The sequence below is a fragment of the Olea europaea genome, chromosome 10, assembly GCF_002742605.1.
Source record: "Olea europaea var. sylvestris chromosome 10, O_europaea_v1, whole genome shotgun sequence".
Lineage (NCBI taxonomy): Eukaryota > Viridiplantae > Streptophyta > Magnoliopsida > Lamiales > Oleaceae > Olea > Olea europaea.
The window spans coordinates 555,288-576,100 of NC_036246.1; the positions used below are offsets into that span (position 1 = coordinate 555,288).

General features: G+C 32.7%; 2 protein-coding genes across 5 annotated transcripts in view; one reads left to right on the plus strand and one right to left on the minus strand.

Annotated features, from left to right (window-relative positions):
- The window catches only part of LOC111400784 (OTU domain-containing protein DDB_G0284757), a 15,604-nt gene extending 1,083 nt beyond the window's left edge, over positions 1 to 14,521 (plus strand). The window contains exons 2-10 of one of the 3 annotated variants that reach the window (XM_023028184.1): positions 379 to 592; positions 3,435 to 3,508; positions 7,675 to 7,729; positions 7,791 to 7,865; positions 12,060 to 12,133; positions 12,225 to 12,273; positions 13,538 to 13,622; positions 13,943 to 13,999; positions 14,179 to 14,473. In XM_023028184.1, the coding sequence (XP_022883952.1) occupies positions 440 to 592; positions 3,435 to 3,508; positions 7,675 to 7,729; positions 7,791 to 7,865; positions 12,060 to 12,133; positions 12,225 to 12,273; positions 13,538 to 13,622; positions 13,943 to 13,999; positions 14,179 to 14,225 (669 nt within the window). In that variant the 5' untranslated portion in view covers positions 379 to 439 and the 3' untranslated portion in view covers positions 14,226 to 14,473. Of the gene's footprint in view, positions 1 to 375; positions 593 to 3,434; positions 3,509 to 7,674; positions 7,730 to 7,790; positions 7,866 to 12,059; positions 12,134 to 12,224; positions 12,274 to 13,537; positions 13,623 to 13,942; positions 14,000 to 14,178 lie in introns of all 3 variants that reach the window. The other 2 variants (XM_023028183.1, XM_023028185.1) reach the window with 2 other exon arrangements.
- Positions 14,522 to 16,186: 1,665 nt separating this feature from the next.
- Positions 16,187 to 20,371, minus strand: LOC111400786 (uncharacterized monothiol glutaredoxin ycf64-like). 2 transcript variants are annotated; one of them, XM_023028187.1, is made up of 3 exons: positions 20,036 to 20,371; positions 17,700 to 17,969; positions 16,187 to 16,441 (listed from the first exon to the last, which is right to left on the minus strand). In XM_023028187.1, the coding sequence occupies exons 1-3, from the start codon at positions 20,253 to 20,255 to the stop codon at positions 16,386 to 16,388; spliced, it is 546 nt and encodes a 181-aa protein (XP_022883955.1). In that variant the 5' UTR covers positions 20,256 to 20,371; the 3' UTR covers positions 16,187 to 16,385. The 2 variants fall into 2 exon arrangements, with proteins under 2 accessions (XP_022883955.1, XP_022883954.1); XM_023028186.1 differs by having other exon boundaries at positions 16,187 to 16,477.
- Between the last annotated feature and the right edge of the window lie 442 nt (positions 20,372 to 20,813).

The window sequence follows — 20,813 nt, forward strand, 5'->3', positions numbered from 1 at the left end:
ATTGAGAATGGAGTCCTCTATAAATTATTATAATTTCCTGTCATTCCCCCCTCCTTTGCACTCCCAATATGTGAAACATGCTTTCCTTCATTTTCTTTTTCGAATAATACCTCCATCGTACCAGTGATGGAGGGGATTTCCCTCCTGTGGAACTAGGGTCTTTGACCATCGGCTTTTGATGGAACATAACAATGCTTCAAAATTCTGTTGTTTGCTTGCCCACCCGATCATGGAACTGATATTTTTGGGAGGAGAAATGCAGCAGGATGTAAAGAGAGAACACTTTAGGACATTGACAGATTAGTAATAATTATGCTACTTAATATTGAGTTTCCTTTTTCCAATTGTTTTATTTTCATTCATTCATTCTTGCAGCAGATCATTCTTTTCTAACTCCAAGTGAAAAATTGCCTGTTGCTGCCGATCAAAGAGAAATAGGATGCCTACCACTAATGAATGTTCGAGTTCAACTTCAATAAGCAATCAACAGGATGCTGAGAATGATAGGATGATTGCCGTCTTACTTTCTGAAGAGTGTGCTAAATTTGATAGTGCAATTACTCAACGGCTTTCCAAGTTTGCACCTGTTCCTGTAAGATGATTATATATAAAATTTAAATGATAAAGTTACAATGGATGGATAATGCATTCTCATATGACATGTCATGGGTTTCTCTCAGATGTCTGAATAGAACTAAAATATTGTGCAACTTTTATAGAGACTATCACCAAAGAAAATGAGTTAATGTTTCATGCACATTGTACATATGAAATCCGTTACTATCTACATGCTATGATTTAGATTGTGCTGATTCTTTTCGGTCCATATTAATGGGCTTTAAGATGATAAGTGATGTAACTCAGTTCATACTTTCATCTTTCAGTACATATCCGTAAGCTTGATTTAGCTTATACTTGGTAGAAGTGAGTTGGACTTTGTTGCTCTTGAATGTGAAACTATTATATCTCAACATTTAGATCTAATGTGAAACTATTATATCTCAACATTTAGATCTTGCTGAGGATGTTACATTGATATGTTATGTAGAAGTTTTTCATTTTGTTAAACATTTTGTTCTGTATAATTGTACTTGTACTTTCTTGGAGACAATTTCATCCACTTGTAGAGGTACCCAAGCACCCATTTGTCTGACACTCTGATTACTGTTATAGAATTGGGACATGTATATATTTTTAACTATAATATTTTTGGATTTTTTATTAGGTTTAAAGTGTTGCATCTTTTTCATCTTTCAGTAACAACATGAAACTGCACTCTTCTAGTTAGGATCAAACTATTGATGGGAACTATAACATAGTTAGTACTCTGCTTGTGCCTGGAGTTTTTAAATCACATTAGTTAAAGACTTGAATTTGGCAGACAGCCTTGTTGTTTGTGCTATTCTGTATCTAAACTACAAGCCTTTGTAGAGCTTATATGACATTAGGATATTTCCCAGATTACATTGAATTCCTTTACTCGGCACAAAAAAATTAGTATAATGGTGTTTATGGCTGTGCCCTTGCTTCAAAAAGAGAGTATATGCTTCTGACAATTGTATTGTGAAACTCTTATACCTCATCTTCTTCTGGAGAATCTACGCCCTTGTTTGATAGGAATTAAAATTAGATTTTTAGTAGATTTAGATAAAAGTTGATGAAATGTGTAGTTGAAAAGTTGTGAGTCCTATGAAATATGTGATTAAAATTCATTGGTGACTTTAACTTAGATTAAAATCTATACCAAACAGGGGCCATATATATTACTGGTTTCTCCAAAAGTTGGTTGACTTTGATATGTTTCCTTCACATTTTAAAGCTGACAAGTGCTATGATATGTTTATTTGCACATGATTGTAATAAGAAATTGTTCTCCTAAAAGAGTGACCAATGGGCTTATCTTGTCGGATGAGCAATATCCTTTCTGGAGTAAGGTTTTACGTGGCCATGTTGGATTTAGATAATCTTTCTAAAGAGATTGTATAAACTGCAAATTTTCACTCATTTTCTCAGAAGTTGGTAGCCCAAATGTTGTCCTTTTCTTTCTGAATTTTGCATTAGTTTAGTTCATTGAGAAACAGAAGATTGGCGAACATGTGTTTACAAAATCAAAACAGGTTGGGTTAGAAAGGACATAATGTTTGACAATAAATAGAAGACTTCCTTATATGAATCTAGCTTTATCAGATGTCTAATGTTTGGTGAGACAAGAAGAAACTGAATGGAAATAAATGTTAATGAGAAACGCAAAGTGGAAGCAGTTATAACTAATTGTAAGCATTGACTCGTTAACAAGATTAAAGTATGCTTACCTCTATTATAGTAAAAGAGTTTAAAAACCACATTAAGTGATAAGTAACTGATAGTTCGGAAGCTAAAAGCATAATAAAAATGGATTGGACTTCTTATGGCGCCATTTCGAGACAATATTTTGTTTCATTTCCCACTTTTTTGAATGTGAAAAGTTGCTTTTAGCCTTGGAACTTCATATATCATTCCTTGTTGTCTGTCGACTCTTTTCCAAGTCCAAGATCAAATTATTATCAAATTTCTTTCTTGTTTCTCCAATTTTTCTTGAATGATTTCAATTCTTCAAAGAAGGAAAAATATGCAGTAGTTAAAGTATATTGGGTACTACAGTGTGTCTTGAGCAACATTTAATGCTTATCCTAGACTCACATTTACTAAACATAAAGAAGGCATGCTTTCTAACTCTAAAAGAGCCATTGCCACTTGCCAATGTGTATGGTCTTCAAGTTAAAATAGGTCAGAATCTTTAGTGTAAATATCATTATGGATCTTCACCGGGAATTTAATTTCAATGTATTTTTATCACCTGTTGTGGTTCTTATATACTATCCTTTCATTCTTACATAAACACCTGTCTTCTTTTTTCCTAACTGAATGATGGTACAATCTTGTTAACATTCTCTTAAATGCTATTTGCATGGATAGCTACATAACTTGGACTAGCTCAACACAGAGATTAATAACATAAAAGCTTCAGTTCACGGCTCATAGCAACATAAATATGTACAAGCGATTGCAAAGTTCATTTAACTATGGAAAACATTTAATTAATATTTGAGAGATGGCATAACATTGTCATAAAAGAATATTGTCTTAATGCTGTTTGCCTAGTATTTGAGCATGAGTTGTACTGGCCTATTCTTTACTGGAGAATTTTCCTTGAGTAAAGACCAGATAAAGCTCCAGCTATTATGGATTCCATTCATGATATTATTTATGAAACCGATACTAAAGAGGAACTTTTACTGCTTAAGATTCTCTTTAAAGGATAGGGATTTTTCTTTTGTTATTACTACACAAACCATTATCATTTATTCTCTCTTTATGGGTTACCTATGTCTTACTATTGGATTAATAAACTCTTGGTACATCATTTCTTTATAACAGTATTTATATATTTTCAGCACATTCCACGGATCAATTCACACATTCCCACCTTAAGCGACACAACTTTGGATTACCAACGGCTCCTCCAGAGGTACGTCTCATTTAGTTCATCCGTGGAAGACCTCCAAGAGCCATCTACTATTTATCAAAATATATCCTCTTTTTCTTCCAAAAGTTAGGAGATGGGAATATATAAAGATGGTTTTTGGTCTAGCTGAAATGCAAAAGGATAGAAAACACCCCAAATTCAAATGGCAGAGTCTGTCAGTTTCACAATCTTTTATACAGAAATCATGTGCATCGGTCATATACATTAAAGAGGAAAGAAAGACGAAGAGGTAAAAATAAACTTCATTATGTGCACTACCTTTTATTTCTGGAAAGGGAACATAAGCAATGGTCAGTCCTTATAAGTTACTAGTGGGTAAACGTTTGTTGCACGTTAATTGGTTAATATTTAATATAAGTGTATGTAAATTTTAGAAAAATTCATTTATAAATTTGAAACGTATTCATAAATATGTTGAAATTGACTTATTTTTTGTCAATCTTCTCTATTTGTTTTTTATTTTTCATATAAATATTTGAGAATTTGCATATATTTTATAAAAGGCACTTCCCTTTATAAAAGTTTGTGAAAAACTCTTTTATGTGGAATATATTTCACCATATATATTAGCTCAATCTAAAATATGATTTAGCCCACTCAAGCTTTGCCCCTAATTCATATTATGATTATAATAATTAAATATCACCAAGATATACAACATAACAATATCTATATTACTGCATTAAAAATGGTTTTTCATGTTAACGGGCACAATGCAGAATCCTAAATTATAGCTTAAAATGTTAAAAGCAATTTCATGTATCAATCTTCTTCCAATGACCTGATTTTATTGTCATTGGACCTAATTAAATCCTAATATTATTTAATTAAAATTGAAAAAATTACATTCTATCATAAAACCAAAAGAATTAAAAAGAATTTTAAATCGAATAAAAAATTATTTATAATATGAAGAAAAAAGAAATTTTAAAATAATTTTAGAAAAAAAAGACAAATTAAACAAAAGAAAGTTAGAAAATTAAATAAAGAATATTTAAATATTATTTAATTAAAATTGAAAAAATTAAGTTTTATCATAAAGAGAAAAGAATTAAAAAAAATTAATCGTGAGAGCAAAAATGACATCGTGTTGTTTTCAATCATTTTTCCATTTTCACATGCAACTTCACTGCAACAATCACCTCAACTGCAATATTTCTCCATTTTCACATGCTCTTCACTTCATCTAATTCAATACTAATAAAAAATTTAAATAATTTAACAAATTAAAGAACAAAAAAAAAATAATAATAAAGAAGTGCAAACAAAAAAAAAAGAAAAAAAAAGATTATTATAAAGTTTTTTTAATTAAATTGAAATAATTAAAATAAAAAATAAATATTATTTTTTAATTAAAATTGAAAAAATTACGTTTTATCATAAAACGAAAAGAATGAACAAGAATTTTGAATTGAAAAAAAAATATTTATAATATGAAGAAATAAGAAATTTTACAATTTTCAAAAAATAATGATAAAAAAAAGAAATTAAACAAAAGAAAGTTACGAAAATTAAATAAAGAATATATAAATATTATTTAATTAAAATTGAGAAAATTAAGTTTTATCATAAAGAGAATAATTAAAAAGAATTTTAAATCGAAAAAATAAAATTATTTATAACATGAACAAAACAAATCAAAAAAAGAAAAAATAAATGAGAAAAAGCAAAATACATTTTTCTCTCCTATTTTCAACCACATAATTTTTCATAAAATAATATTACACGTAAATAAAAAAATTTCTTTGTTTTTCAACCACTTATTTTTTAAAAAAATATTATTCTACTCATTTTCAACTCTGCAAAATGGGGGCAAACAGGGGCTTGATGGAGAGTTTTCTCCATGCAAGATGGAGAGTTAACTCTCCTGGACTCTCCATTCTGGAGTAAACTCTCCATCCTGGATCTGGATGGAGTCCCACGAAGAGATTTTCTCCATGGGATGAACAGAAATCGGTGATTTTATTTTTCTTTTTTTTCCCCATTTATTTTTTCTTTTTTTAATTTGTTTTGTTCATGTTATAAATATTTTTTTTTTCAATTTAAAATTCTTTTTAATTCTTCTCTTCATGATAAAACTTAATTTCTTCAATTATAATTAAATAATAATTATGTATTCTTTATTTAACATTCGTAATTTTCTTTTGTTTAATTTGTTTTGAATGCAAAGTTTTTCTCTAAATCCAAGTTGGAGAAAATGGATTTAATTTTTTTTTTTTTTTGTGAATTGATGGATTTTTGGAGAATTTAATAATTTAGTTTGATTTGAATTGGCAGACAAATATAGATATAGCTGGCTGATTTTAGATAAATATATACAAAACCACCAAAGATATTGAAAGATATTAAAATGATGAACTTAACTCATATTTTGAAAATGCAAGTTGCACAGAGCAAAGCTTTACCCAGAACAGTGGGCGGAGTAGGAGCTGCATGCGACAAGGAGCTATTAGCTCTGTGCTGGCTCCGAGATGGAGAGATCTCTCTCCAACCTGGATGGACCATCTAGAACGGAGAAAATGGAGAAGTCCTAGATGGAGAGAATTTTCTCATGGAGCTAATGTCTCCGTTCTGCATGGAGAAATAGCTCCGTGCTGGCTCCGAAATGGAGAGATCTCTCTCCATCGTGGATGGACCATCTAGAACAGAGAAGATGGAGAAGTTGTAGATGGAGAGAATTTTTTCACAAAGCTAATGTCTCCGCTCTGCACAAAGAGAGTCTCCGTGCATACGTGTAGCACGGAGAGTAAGTTTCTGTGCAGTCTCCAACATTTGTAATATCTAACCATTTTGGTCTTTATAGTTAGTTAGGTAATCCTACTTATCATTAACACAATAAATGAGTAAACAATGAAACAAAATGAACTCTAATGTGAGAAACAAATCATAAGTAAAGAAATTTTCTCTTACAAGGAGCACAGATGAACCCCATCCAATGTACTGCAACTCGAATATAAGTGATCCAGAAATGACTAAATTTTTCAAAATAATTGTAATTATAAAATAACTAACCTTGGTAATATCTGACCATTTAAGTCTTTAAAGTTAGCTAGGCTATCCTGCTTATCATTAACACTATGAATGAGCAAACAATGAAATAAAATGAACTCTAAATGCAAGAGACAAATCACAAGTAAAGAAATTTTTCACTTACAAGGAGCACAGATGAACCCCGCCCAATGTACTGCAACTCGAATTCGAGATTTCAATTTTTTGGATTTTTGAAAAGAAGAAAGGAAGAGAAAGAAGATGAAGAAGAAGAGTAATAGAGAAATGGTAGATTGAATTGAAAAAATGGAGAAATCTGATTGCCCCATGCTTCCTTCCAATGGCCCAACATAATATTAAAAAAAAAAAAGTACAAGATGATACAAATTTGCGACGCGTATCGCGCCAATGCCTTCTCTCTTTTATATACGTCGGATAACCAAGTTTTATGAGTAATATCTTCTCATTGGTTGTTAGTTAGTAGAACTGGCCGTTTTTACCTAGAACTTAGATTGGGTCTTTTGATCCAGTAGGATGATTTCAAAGGCAAACTGAGGTTTAGTAACATACAGTTGGTGTAGCATTTTCCTGTAGTATACAATATCATGTTATGTTAACATTTGCTCGGGTCCTTTTCCTCTACACTGGACTAATCAAATGTACGGGAGATGTCAAGAGAGGTATAGTAGGTTCGAAGATGGAGAAGGGATTTTGTTGTTCGGATCCTTTTCCTCTATTCAGGACTAATCAAAAGTGTAAGGGGACACAAGAGGGCTTTAGTAGGTTCCGAATATAAATAAGGTATTTGGTCGTAAAATTAGTAAAAGATTTATCATTATAGAGAACACTTGCCTTTCTTTTTCCAAGACAATGATTTCGTGAACAATCACAGGATTCACCAAGTTTTTCCTCAATTTTCCAAATAAAGCTCAGAAGTAGTTATGAAATACGATCAGTATTTTTTATCCTCTCGGTCTCCTGAGGAGAATTTCAAGGAAGGAGGGTCGTGTAAGATATTTTGACCAACCAGGCTCTTACTATGTATCACAAAATTTTTTGCTTCAAACTCTTCTAACTTTTGTGGTATTAATAGTTACATAAAAACTTCTACTTTTTGGTCATCGACTGATGAAGTAATTAGCCATTCAATGACGTCTCAGGCTAAATGTCTATGATTTGTATGAAGTAAAGGTGTCTGGGGATGGAAATTGTCAGGTGTGTTTTTTTTTTTTTAGTCATTTGAGGTTTTAGATATTATCTATTAACTTCTTTTCAGTTCCGTGCACTATCAGACCAGATCTACAGATCGCCTGACCATCACAAGCATGTGCGTAAGGAGGTTGTAAAACAGGTTAGTATTATATTTGGTGTTCAAAATTTTTATTAAAATTTTATTTTTTCTATTTTGTTCTATTATAGATTTTGTAAGATGATTTATTGTTTATTATGAAAATGTTTCAATTTTTATATTCATTTGAAATTTTGAATTGTGTTATTGGTTTGTTGCTTATGCCTCCAAGTACCTCAATTTTCCCTCATGGAAAGAACTAAGGTTTCCTTAAGCTTCACCGCATTATAGCATATTCAAACGAAAATTCATTTACTTACAAAACCAATTAATAAAAACTCCTTGGTTTCTAAGGAAGTAGAACTGAAATGTAAGGGTATGTTTGGTTTGCGTTTCTATTTTCTATTTTCAGTTTTGAAATCATTTCTATTTTCTGTTTTTAGGGATTATTTTAAAATTGCAAAAAAGCGTTTGGTTTGTCATTCTGTAAAACTGTTTTTCAAAACAAAAAACTAGAAAACATGTTTGATTTCATAATTTTAGAAATAGTTTTATGATATTTTTTCAATTAATTTGATAATGTAGTAAAACATATCAATTTTATGCTAATATATGATCAAAAAATATAAATTTTAAAGTTGGTAAAGAAAGGAATCATTGTATATCTCCAACAATCGCATCGAAATCTTTGGTACATAATAAATCATTGTCACTTATATCTTTTATGCACTTATCATAATCATTTATAATAATACTCCAACAAATATAAATATCAAAATCTAATACATTGATTAAAATAAAACTAGTAGTAAATTTTGAGAATTACATAGTTCATAATTAATATATGAAAAGAACACAATCCTACCTTAGAAGTTCAAAATACTTAAACCGACCAATTAGGCAAATAAAAAAAATTTCAAGATAGGTCCTCTCCTAAATTCTAATTTCCGGCATCATTGCAAATGTCATCCTGAAATCTGGATCCTTAAGGCCCTTATTACTTTCATATAAACCTCATTAGACACTCATTCCTTGGTGTTTAAGATGTTCAAACACTCCATATTTGAATAAGGGTCTGGACTAATGACTTCACAAGTGCCTCCATGATTAGATGATTTTTCTTGGATGCATGCAAGTTTTTCCTTAAGTACGTCATCCTAAGCCCTTGGTTGAGCCCCATTCTTTGGAAAAAATATATTTTTAAACAATATTTTGACATCATTTCAATCACACATTTTTCAATAAAATAATATTACACGCAAATCCAAAATTTTTCTTTATTTTTTAACCACACATTTTTCCATCAACACACTATTCTACAATGAATTTTTCCCCCCAAAATGGGGCTCAAACAAGGGATAATTTATATTTCCTCATTCCTCAGACTAACAATAGATGACCATTGCGCCATACATTCCTCCAGTTTTTCACCTTTACCGATTTTGAGTTCCTTACTTCGATGTCTGTTAGGTGTAGTTTTATCACGTCGACGATTATTTGAAACTTCATTATTATCATTTTCCACATGCACATGCACTCCCCTCCTCAAAATCTCATCTTCTATCTGTCTTTCTTCCTCTAACGTTGGAGGAAGTTGAGTAAAAGTATTGCTTAGACCTCCAATAGCTGTAGTCCCGCTAAAAATCTCTCCAATCAATTCGTAATGCTTACATTCTTCTCTCCTAAATGTCTTATAGTCACTCTTGTTTAAAAAAAAAAAAAAAAACCATATTAATAAACTGTATAGCAAAATGTAAAACAAAAATGATATCATAAATAAATAATGCTAAAAATTTTCTTTTACAACACATACCGTAAAAAATGTTGCCGAACTTCTTTTGTAGCATTCACTTGGTTGGTATTTGGATCCCATGTAACACTGTATGCCCTAAAAGGTCAGAGAACAAGTGATCCACCATACGTAAAGAGTTTCACTTACCCTTCAATCTTTCTCTATCCCCGTAATCAAATTTTGTGGTAACAATCATCTCTTGATTGATCTTGCCCCAATCATTTTTTGTGAACGTAGAACATTGCAACTTTCCTGCTTTCACATTATCATAAAGTATTTCGATAAAAACGTGTTTGTTTTGATCGGACCATCGACATTGTTTCCATATTCTTACCTCTATGACCACTCATGTTCTCTAATAAAGATAATGAATAAATGTTAACCACTTAACCAAAATATAACCACGGATTCCACATTCTTAAAAAATGTTCTGTTCTTTGGAATTATACGCATAAGAACATAACCAAAAATACCACAATACACTTACGAAAAATATGAATAACAAGATGGCAGGAAAAGAAGAAAGGGAACAAGAAATTTGGAGCTGGGGCACTGGAAGAGCAATTGGGTTACTTGACAACTACTTCATTCAGTGACATATTGCCCTTGGTTTTAAAAACCAAGAACTAAAATGCAATGGACAGCTCAGTTTTGTGTGAAGTTCCCATCACTAAAAACATTATACAAAATCTAGTAGGCATGTAAAATATAGATTTCAAGAACGTCTCACATGCCTTGAAAGACATTATGAGGGATACTGGCATATGCAGAAAAATAAAGGAAGATATTAAAAACATATTTATTTTATTTGAATTAAGTTAGAAATGCAGCAATAACATCATTGGAACACCACTTAGAAATGAAAATCATACTACAAAAGGAATATCTCAAAGAGAAATATGTTTTGAGTGTTTTAAAAAATTGAAATCTGAAAACAACCTGAAAACGGCTTACCAAACGCGCTCTAATCTACTAACGTTAATTTAAACAATATTAAAGGGGTAGAAGTCATATTATGTATGACCATGTGATCATTTTTTCCATGTACAATATGAGTGAATCTCATAATTGTTTCATTCTGTTGGTAAAAGTACCGAAGTTACAATTGAAAGGGAGAAAAGAAAATAGTGAATAAAAGAGACCTGGTTTGGTTTTATTATCGGCTGCTGACACCATAGTAACTTGCATTTATTGAAAAAACCACAAATTTATTTTAAAAAACACATTGACAGGCTTGTATATTGTTACCTTGGCCTCTATATTCTTCAGCTTTAGGTAGCTGTATTCACCTTGTTGCCCCCAGTTATAACCTTTAACTTCTTATTTTATCTAGAACTAATTGAACAAAATTCTCATTAATATTCAGAAATAGGAATACACGGATATTTATTGTACATGGAAAATTAGTTGACTATACAGCATTGCAATAGCATTAAAACTAGGAATAAGAACTAAAATCAGAAAATATTTGAAATGCAAATCATTGACCATATTGATTCTAACCCTTATTAGGTGCACTAAATCAGGTTATACATAATCATTACTCATTAGAACACATTTCTCCACACTTAAGTCTAGCTTGTTCAAAGATGTCCAATGTCTTCACCTTGCATGTTGAAACGGTTGTTTTTGAACACCTTATTGAATATGCCCACTAGCTACTTCTCTGTTTAAAGAAATGGCATGCAGATGATTCCTCATATAAGCTTCTCTCTGAGCTGCCACTGTTTGCTTTTGCTTCTCCATGTCACTAAGTTTCCTCAACAGGGAGTGTATGATAGATAAAGCAATTTTGCTACCAGCTTGTCAATAGAATCCTTCAACCAATACCTGCAAACTTTAATTCCCTAATCCCAGTGTATGGTTAGGATCAGTAGGGGTACCCAATAGGTTTGCATCCAAAAATCCTCTCTTCTTGTGTCAGTCCAAGGTACCGCAGGACCTTGAAATCCATGCCTAGAAAGTGTCTATATTGACTGAGGTCTTCTCTGGCAATTAAAGCTAGAGAAAAGGTTTTTCTATTGATTCCAGTAAGGAAATCCAGCTCTTATATCATGAAGATAGATTAGATATTTGTAGTAATTCATATAATATTCAAAATTAGGAGTACAGGGCTATATATAGATATTTGCTACTCCTTTCCACTTCCATTCAGTTGAAGCCCACATAAACTCTCTTTTCATCATTGATGTCCTAAAAGTTTGGTGTTTGTCCTAAACAAGAAACTAACACACAAATTAATGAAGTATTGATCCGAAACCACTAACAATCACCGAGTATCGGGACGGAAGTAAGTATGCTAATACTTGTATTTTTCGACAATGATTTGCAGGAAATGAACCCTTTGGGGTCATTTGTATAATACGACTCTTTTGCTTGGAAATACGTTTTAGCTTGCATTTGTTCACATGAACTGAAACCCAGTATAGTTTTTGTACTCATTGTTTCTTGTGTTCCTGGTCCAGCTTAAAGATAACCGTGCTTTATATGAAGGTTATGTTCCAATGAAGTACAAGCACTATTACAAGAAAATGGCAAAGTAGGGTTCTCTGAATGAAGCATTTTGTTTTCATTTGATATGTAATGATTGCTTTTGCTGCTGAATTATCTTCTTCTACATGGAATTTCAGGTCAGGCGAATGGGGAGACCATGTCACATTACAAGCAGCAGCCGACAAGGTAATTATTATAACAGTAATTTCTCTTTTCATGCTGATGTCTAGTCTTTCTTCGTGGTCTTCACAGTTGCTGCTTTATATATCATTGAGTTGCATGCCTGCAAACTATGTTCTTTTCCCCTTGAATGGGTTAACATTAGGGAGGGAGTTTGTATGCAAAGGGGGACAGGGATAAACTAGCAAGTGTGTTTGTACGCTTAGAAGCAAGCATACTTGTATCCGTATCCGATATATATCCAAGTTTGGGTGCTCTCCGATATTTGCTGAATATTTTTTAAATTTTCAATACGTATCAGATAAGTATTTTTAATTATTTTATATTTTTATTTATTTTCAATAAGTATCCGATATATATCGAAAATGTATTTTATAATTATTTTAATAACTTATTGAATATTAATAAATATTTATAATCATTTTAGTAACTTATCGAATATTAATTATATTGATTGAATATACACAATTAGTTTATCAAAAAATTCGCTCTCTATTTAAAATGAGAATTCAAAATATGGAACATTGCTCGAGACTCGTTTGATACTCTTGAAGGTGTTGGACTGTCTGAAATTGTTAATTTATCGTTAGATAAACTAGAGTTGGAGAGTGTTATTTTTTACGATGATGATGAAGCCGATGTTGAAAAAAATGAAGTTTGGAAGATTATAAATTAACATAAAATGCTTTAGTATTTTATTTTATTTTTATTATTATGCTTCTGTTTTAATTTTTTTATACTAATGAAATTCTTTTTATTCTAAGTTTTTAAAAAAAGTCGTATCAGTGTACCTGTATCTTATCGTATTCGAATTTCATATCCGTTTCTGTGCTTCTTAGTTTGTACATAATAATATTCTTGTTCCATGCGTAAGAGTCACATGTAAGGTGACGAAACTACTTTTATTGCTTATTAGCTTTACCCTCCATCCCCCAGTCCCATATATTAACTTCTAAGATTTTCATTCTGCTCGCTCATGCCCTCCCCCCCCCCACCCCTGGGCCCCAGAAAAAAAAATGAAAAAATCCCTGAAAACACCGGCATGTGTAAACACTGTCAATCTAGAATCTGCATGTTTGTGACTCTTATGTGGGCTCAATATGTTCTCATAGTCTCCAAGTCATGAAATCCTTTAATCCTTTTAATTCTTGTATTCCATATGTCATTTTAATAGCCTCAAAGAGGCAAATAATCTTGTATATGAAATATTTTAATATATTTTGTCTATGAAGGTGTAAAAACATCATTTATGATCATTGTTGCAATGCAGTTTGCTGCAAAGATTTGTCTTTTGACTTCATTCAGAGATACTTGTTTCATTGAAATTGTTCCACGATATCAGACACCTACACGAGGTAATAGTACTCACAATGATGTTAGACCTGTTGCAGTTAAATATATCCATATGCTGTTTACCATATAATTGCACCATGTTCCCATTGCTTTGTTTTACGCAAAATATTCAAGTTATCCTTTTGATCATTTTATCCATTTCTGGCTAGATATAATGGTTGATTGTATGCTTCTGAGACGTAATCAACATCAAAAGCCTGCCTAAATTGAAGTATTTGAAATAAACACACACTTGATCATGTCAGATGTTTGTTTATAGTGCACAGCCCATTAAATTTGTTTATTGCTTTCTTACTTTTTTTTTTTTTTTAATGTGTTGCAGAGCTATGGTTAAGTTTTTGGTCTGAGGTGCATTACAATTCACTTTATGAAATGCAAGGTTTGTGGGATCGTCATCTAGAGTTTTGTTGACGTTCAGTTTAGAAAGATAAATAAATGAAAAGAGAGAAGGTAGAGAAGGAAGGGAAGGAATGGAAACCTTTAGAAAGAGAAGAAAATCAATGATTTATAACTGAATTTGTTAATTTTGCACTCACAAATTGTTTCTCCCTTGTGCAGATGCTCCCTTGCCGCACGAGCCAAGGAGGAAACATTGGTTGTTTTAAAAGGAAATAATTGTTTCTTTTACACCATTTAATATGCTTCCAGAAAATATTAAGTACCAAGTTCTGCAAACATTTGATGTCTATGTTCTGGTTAAAAGTTATATTCTGGTTAGTCATTTCTGCTATTGATGGAAAGACAGTAACAGACTGGTAACATTTATTACTCTTTCTTGTTTTATCTTTCACGTCTATGCGAGGATGTAAATGGTATTTGTAGTGGTTCAGTCATCGTCAACCTATGAACATGACCTAGATCTGATTTTAAGGTTTCTCAAGAAAAACCTTGTTAAGCTCCATCTGGTGGTTCTTCTAACATCTGACAATGAAGAAACCAACAAAAATACACGAGGCGCCTGTTTGCACTATGAACTTTGCTTGATGTACATAATTTTTGTATATCAAAGTGTCCATGCCTCTCACATGAAATGGGACCCACACTCATGTGAGAGGCATGAACATCCTTATGGACAAAAATTATGTACATCTAAAATTTTCCTTTCACTAATACCTTGATCCAACACTGCACATTCCCCGTAATATACACTTGTAATGTTCAGACAATTTTTTGCTAAAGTTGCTAGAAAATAGGCAACATTATTACACGTGAGATCATATTTACAAGTAAAGCTGGGCAGATTCTTTCCATTTCAAAACCCATCTCTAAGCTGCTTATCATTAGGAATTTGAACAGTTGTTTCAAACACAATATCTGGAAGTACTACATGTGAACCCTTTATTCGTGGGCTTACTAAATGGCAATTTGGACATACAATATTCCTAGTCAATCTCATGTATTTTCGTTACTGTTATGCAGAAACGTGATATGCACGTAAAATGAATGTTCAAATATATTCTGAAGGATGAGAAAATTAAAGAGAGTAATCTTTTACATATGCGGACGCTCCTCTCACCGTAGTCTTGAATACTCCCAACCAACCCTTGTATTCAGTAATAATTTTGTGACATGCATCTACGAAGAGTGGCTGGTAATAAAAATTTAATTTGTGATATGGCTGATGATAATCATTTAATAGTCTCTCTACCACTCCTTCCCGCATGAGATTAACGAACCATATTCACGACTCTTCTCGTCAATTCACAAATGAATTTGAATTAAACTTTATTTTCAGATGAATTTGAAATCTTTGTTGACAGCAAAAGATGTGTAAAAAAATTGATTGAGTGATATTGTTGACTGTTTTTTAAGCCGTCCAATAAAATTCTACCATTTAGTGTTACTATCATCCAAAATGTTATTGAAAATGTTAGCGTAGCTTGATTCACTAAATTTACATTCTAGTACCGTCAATATTATAAATTTCCTTAAGTTTGACAAATTTATTTTCAAAAAAGTTCACTAATCCAACAGATCAATTATACCTTCTTTTATTAACTGTAGTTGAAATATCTCTTACCCTTTTTGCCATATTATTAAACAGTACCCCCTAACTTTTATTGTCAATAGATTAATTTAAATATCCATTTCTTTTTCTTTGTCGAAACTATCTTGTAAATAACTTGGTTCCATAAATAATATTAGTCCTCGTGCATTTTCACTTGGGAGTTCCAAATAATCTTCATAACCTCCTATATCTTGTCCATGGATGATGATAATGTCCACCCACAATTGCTGCTCACAAAATTGCATACATATAGCTTGGGAGCCCTTGGATATACTAACTTGGCTTAATTCCCCTCGTTCATATGCTTCCTGTTTGATTCATAATGGGAGGAACGTCGTCTTTCTCAGCTCAGCCAAAAGCCTCCACTGATTGTCCGCCAGATGCCTAGAAATCTGGCATGAATACCTCCATATTATGGCCCTGTTTGAACCCCATTTTTACCTCATTAAAATGACAAATATGACCGTTATCTATCACATCAAGCCACAATTTTTGAATTTCTATCTCTTGTATGGAGCCATAACGGCTCTATTTTTCATTCTCCTTCTACGAATAATGTGGTTCAAACGGGCACTATATATTAAAGATAATAACAGAACACATCAAGGGAGGGGAAAAAATTTTGAAAAGTTACACATATATAGGAGTTCATGTCATTTTTTCCCACCAGAATGCAGGTATAAACTTTAACTGAGCAGTATCAAATTGAGGACATGTTTACAGACATTCAATGGCCAAACCACCAAAGGACTTGGAGTTAAGAGCACATTGCCTTCTCTAACAGTTCCTGCAACTCCCCGCTCTTGTATGCCTCTGTTACAAATTCATGAAACTTTTTATTCTTCCATTCTGCCCCCAAAAAAGATATAATATTCAACAGAAATGCTATCTAATACCAATTCAGTAAAATAAAAATAAAAATAAAAATAAAAACTAAAACTGTGCTTCCAGAAAGAGAGAAACCATAAAAAACTAGACATTTATCTCTAAGTTACCCAAAAAGTAATTTTCTAGCTCTCCCAAGTTATCATTGAAAAACATATTTTCTGTAAAACCCCCAAATCAAGAAGTCCAATATCTAGAACATATCCAATGATGGTGTAAAATGGTATTTTCAAAATCACTTTTACATCCTCGTTTATATCACGATGGGCCTAAATTTAAATTTTACTTCAATAGAAAATTCTGAATCAACTTTCTGCCTCACATTTTCTGCCGAAAAATGGCATTTCCTTTGCATCTCTCAATTGGAAACACTTCCAGCTACTTTGGATATCTAAATCAGTAATATTAAATCTAGGACTTAATTGTACGATTGCTATGGGACCGAGAACTCTCTTTCCAAAAAAAAAAAAAATACGCAAACTCATATATATGTACAATAATATATATACTTTCCAATACTGGCTCATCTAAATAACAATAATAAAATTAGTTATCTATTAAGTAAATAAATTTTATTTTATTTTATTTATTTTTTTTAGTCAATAATAATGAGTTTAAAAAGAGTATAAAACCATAAAACTCTTCTTCATGTGTCCTAATATATTCGATAGGTATCGAAAACAATTAAAAAATACATACTCGATATTATCAAACATTTAAAAATAATTAAGAAACATGTATCCAGTACATATCAAAGCATATCAGATAATATTCAAACTTGAATACGTACCGAATACGAGTATGTAACGAGATTGTAAGTATTTGTGCTTCTTAGTGGAAGACTTTCCTTCAATTTACGTCAATCTGACTTAATTAACCCTTTTTTTTTTAACCTTTAGCCACCATTTAGAATCTGAATAGGAATCAGTGTTAAAAAACACATGATCTGTTGTTGAATCAACATGTAATGTGTTTCATTGTAATTTCCCAACTGAGAAAAATGTGAAACCATCTTAATCCTAATGAGTTGTCAGTGTAAATTAGTATTGAAAATGGACCAATGAAATTAAAGAACAAATAAAGTTCCTGCAACACTTCAATATAATCCCTACAAAAACAGACAGCTAATATCTTTCAGTACCAGAACACAAATGCCATAATCATTGTCAGATAGTATATAACTTACCTACAGTAATGTCACATCCACCAAAGAACTCGCCATCAATGTACAATTGTGGAAAGGTTGGCCAATTGGAGTACTCCTTCAATCCCTGACGCAAAATTTCATTTTCTAGAATATTTATCGCTTCAAAAGACACGTTCAAGGATTTCAGTATCTGCACAATAGAGTTTGAAAATCCACACTGGGGGAATTCCTTTGTTCCCTTCATGAAGAGAACTACTTTTTGTGATGTAACAACTTTATCCAAGGTAGTCTTCAGCTCAGGATTTAGAGCTGAATCATTATTAAACAAAAAAGGCAGCCAGATGTAAGATATCTCATGTCGATGGACAAAGTTCATAAGTGCAGAAAACAAAACAATGGAAGTAGAAGAAAATAAAAGAGGCAAGCAAGAAAAATTTTAATTATTCGGAATGTCTACATACTACCACACCACCATTTAATGATTTCTTTATGAATTTTAGTTGTTTACACATGTACCACACTTAAGATTTTGGTCAATGCAGAACTTAATCAAAATTGATTTGCCCCATGTAAAAGGAATCATGTACGAAAAAACAGTCATCAACTCCATAATTCAAGTGTTGGATCGAGTTTCCATATGAAGTTATCTGATATTCACTACTGAGGGTCTAACGTAGAGAACAAGGTAAAGCCTGATTAATCTTTGCCAAGTGAAAATGATTGTCCACAGGTTATACTACAATAATAAACTTCTTATTGATATCAATCTGATGGAGCAGCTCTAAATTCGAAGTCCTGTAGGATGAAGTTTTAAGTGGAAACATTTTGAAGGAATCTTAATAAGACTATTACTATACCTACTGGTTCTTGTGTCTATCATTTTCCACGGCGGTCATAGGTCTGAAGCAATTTGATTCCCAGAATGCACTCCTCAAAAAGCTCTTGGCTTGGTATATTGCTTTGAAAGAAAAAAGATGGCAATAGTGAATACATTTTTGCATCCTAAGAATTACACGGGTGCATATAACTGTTATTTTCCTCAATATAAATGCTATATGAGTTACACTTTGAAGTATATCCTAAGTAATACGGTACTACCTTTTGCCCTTAATATTTTTTGTTGACACTAAATTTTTAACTAGTCAATTTTTTGTCAAAAACAAATTTGTCTCCTGCCAAAAAATTTATTCAATTGTACAAAATGACCGTAGTATCCTCTAGACGATTCTAGGCAAAGTTGACAAGACTAGAGCATCTAAATGGGTTAAGAACTCTCATCAACTTTGACTAGTTTGACAAGAATTCGAAGATGGTTGAAAAGTCGTGCAAAAAGTAATAAAGAGTGCGCCTATACCATCTAGGCAGTCTCACTAACTTTGAATAGTTTGACGAGAATGCCTAGATGATTCAAAATTCATGCAATAAGGGAGAGAGCTTGGCAATACGTTCGGAGGGGTAAATTTGTCAAATTTTTTAAAAGGGGCCTTATTTACACACCCAGAATTAGTGGAAAAACTTCATGTTCTCACCCTAAAGACTAAAAATGTCCTACTGGGGAAATTTCGTCTTGTTCTACTCTTACCACAAAATTCAAAACAAGCATGCACTCTTCACACAGTTCACACCATAGCCATCTGTTAGTGTACTACTACTAGTTATGTGCATTATGCCATGTGAGTTGACCTCTCCAAGATAAATAAAAGCTTTATAGAAAGAGAGATCACTGGCAACAGGGTAAGACCACCATTACTCTGAGCAACTGCGAACTTAGCTTAGTAGGAAGATGCAAGGTAATGCCAATTACAGAATAGGAGTAGAAGGCCACATGGTACCTACCAATACATTGTTCAATTGAGATTTTACAAAGTTAGGGCGAGGCAGCTTGCAGAAAATGCATGACATCAATGGGGCACATAGATATGGATCATGTGGTCAAGCAGCAGACAGATACCTCAAATCCAAACCTTAAACCAAATAAGTCGTTCCAGAGAAAAGTTGAACATCCTAAGTTGAAGATCTGTATTTATTTATATATTATTTAGCCTATGCGACTAAATTAGCAGGTAGATGCTATCAACCTGATTAAGAGAATAATTCTAAGCCCTCATATGTTGTTGATTTTTACATCTTTATTCTATTTTACCCTTAAAATGCAGCAAGTAGTAGGTGGCTCGCAGAACAACCAATCTTAGAATCCAAATGCATGTTTTGAGCTTTAAATGGATCAAATTACTCATCCGAGGGCATGTTGGGACGTGAGATTCCATCTTAAAAGATTACAAGCCCTGATAATGTTGGATTTACCTAAATATACGAAAATTCTCAAAACCAAAAGAAAAATGAATCTGTCAAAAATATTGAAGAAGACTAGTTACCAGAGAAGCATCGAATGAAGCTTATCTTTCGTCCCGATGTAATAGCAAGGTTATTGTAAAAGTAGAGGAAGGGATTACTATTTGTGTTGGTGAAAGATATGACACGGTGGTGACGTTGCAGCAGAGCCGCGGTCACAGGCACCGGATTGGCCACCGACTGCAAGTAAGCCCTGGACGATAACGGCAAGGGCGATGCTACCAATTGCGAACTGAAAGCCATCGTAACCAACGTATGGTTTCAGTGTGTTCTAGCGATCCCCAAAAATACGTTCTCTTGTGGAGGCTTCTAAAATACGCCGTTTGGAAGGGCAAAAAGATTTTTCCCTAGCACTTCATCTTTTGTTCCTTAAAATGGGTAGCGATGTCAAAAGGGGCTTGCGGGCGGCTCGAGCTCGTGATGTCAAAAGGGGCTCGTGGGCGGTTCGAGCTCGTGATTTCAAAGGGGCGGCTCGGAATCGTGATTTCAAAAGGGGCTCGTGGGCGGCTTGGGCTCCTGATTTTACGAGCCCGAGCGCGAGGCGAGCAAGCTGCTCGAACATTTTATCCCGAAGACATTTTTCAGAAACCCTTGCGATTCCACATTTGAATTGCTCGAGCATTAACCCTCCCCGAGATATAATGTTCGAACACTCGCAGGCTTGTTGTATCCTCATTTCCATGATTCTATCCTCGAGCAAGAGTGGTCCTCGAGATATATTTTCCTCGCATCCCACGGTTGGGATTACTGACTTAATAGGATTCCTATGTGGTTGGGACTCTTAATTCTACCATATTATTT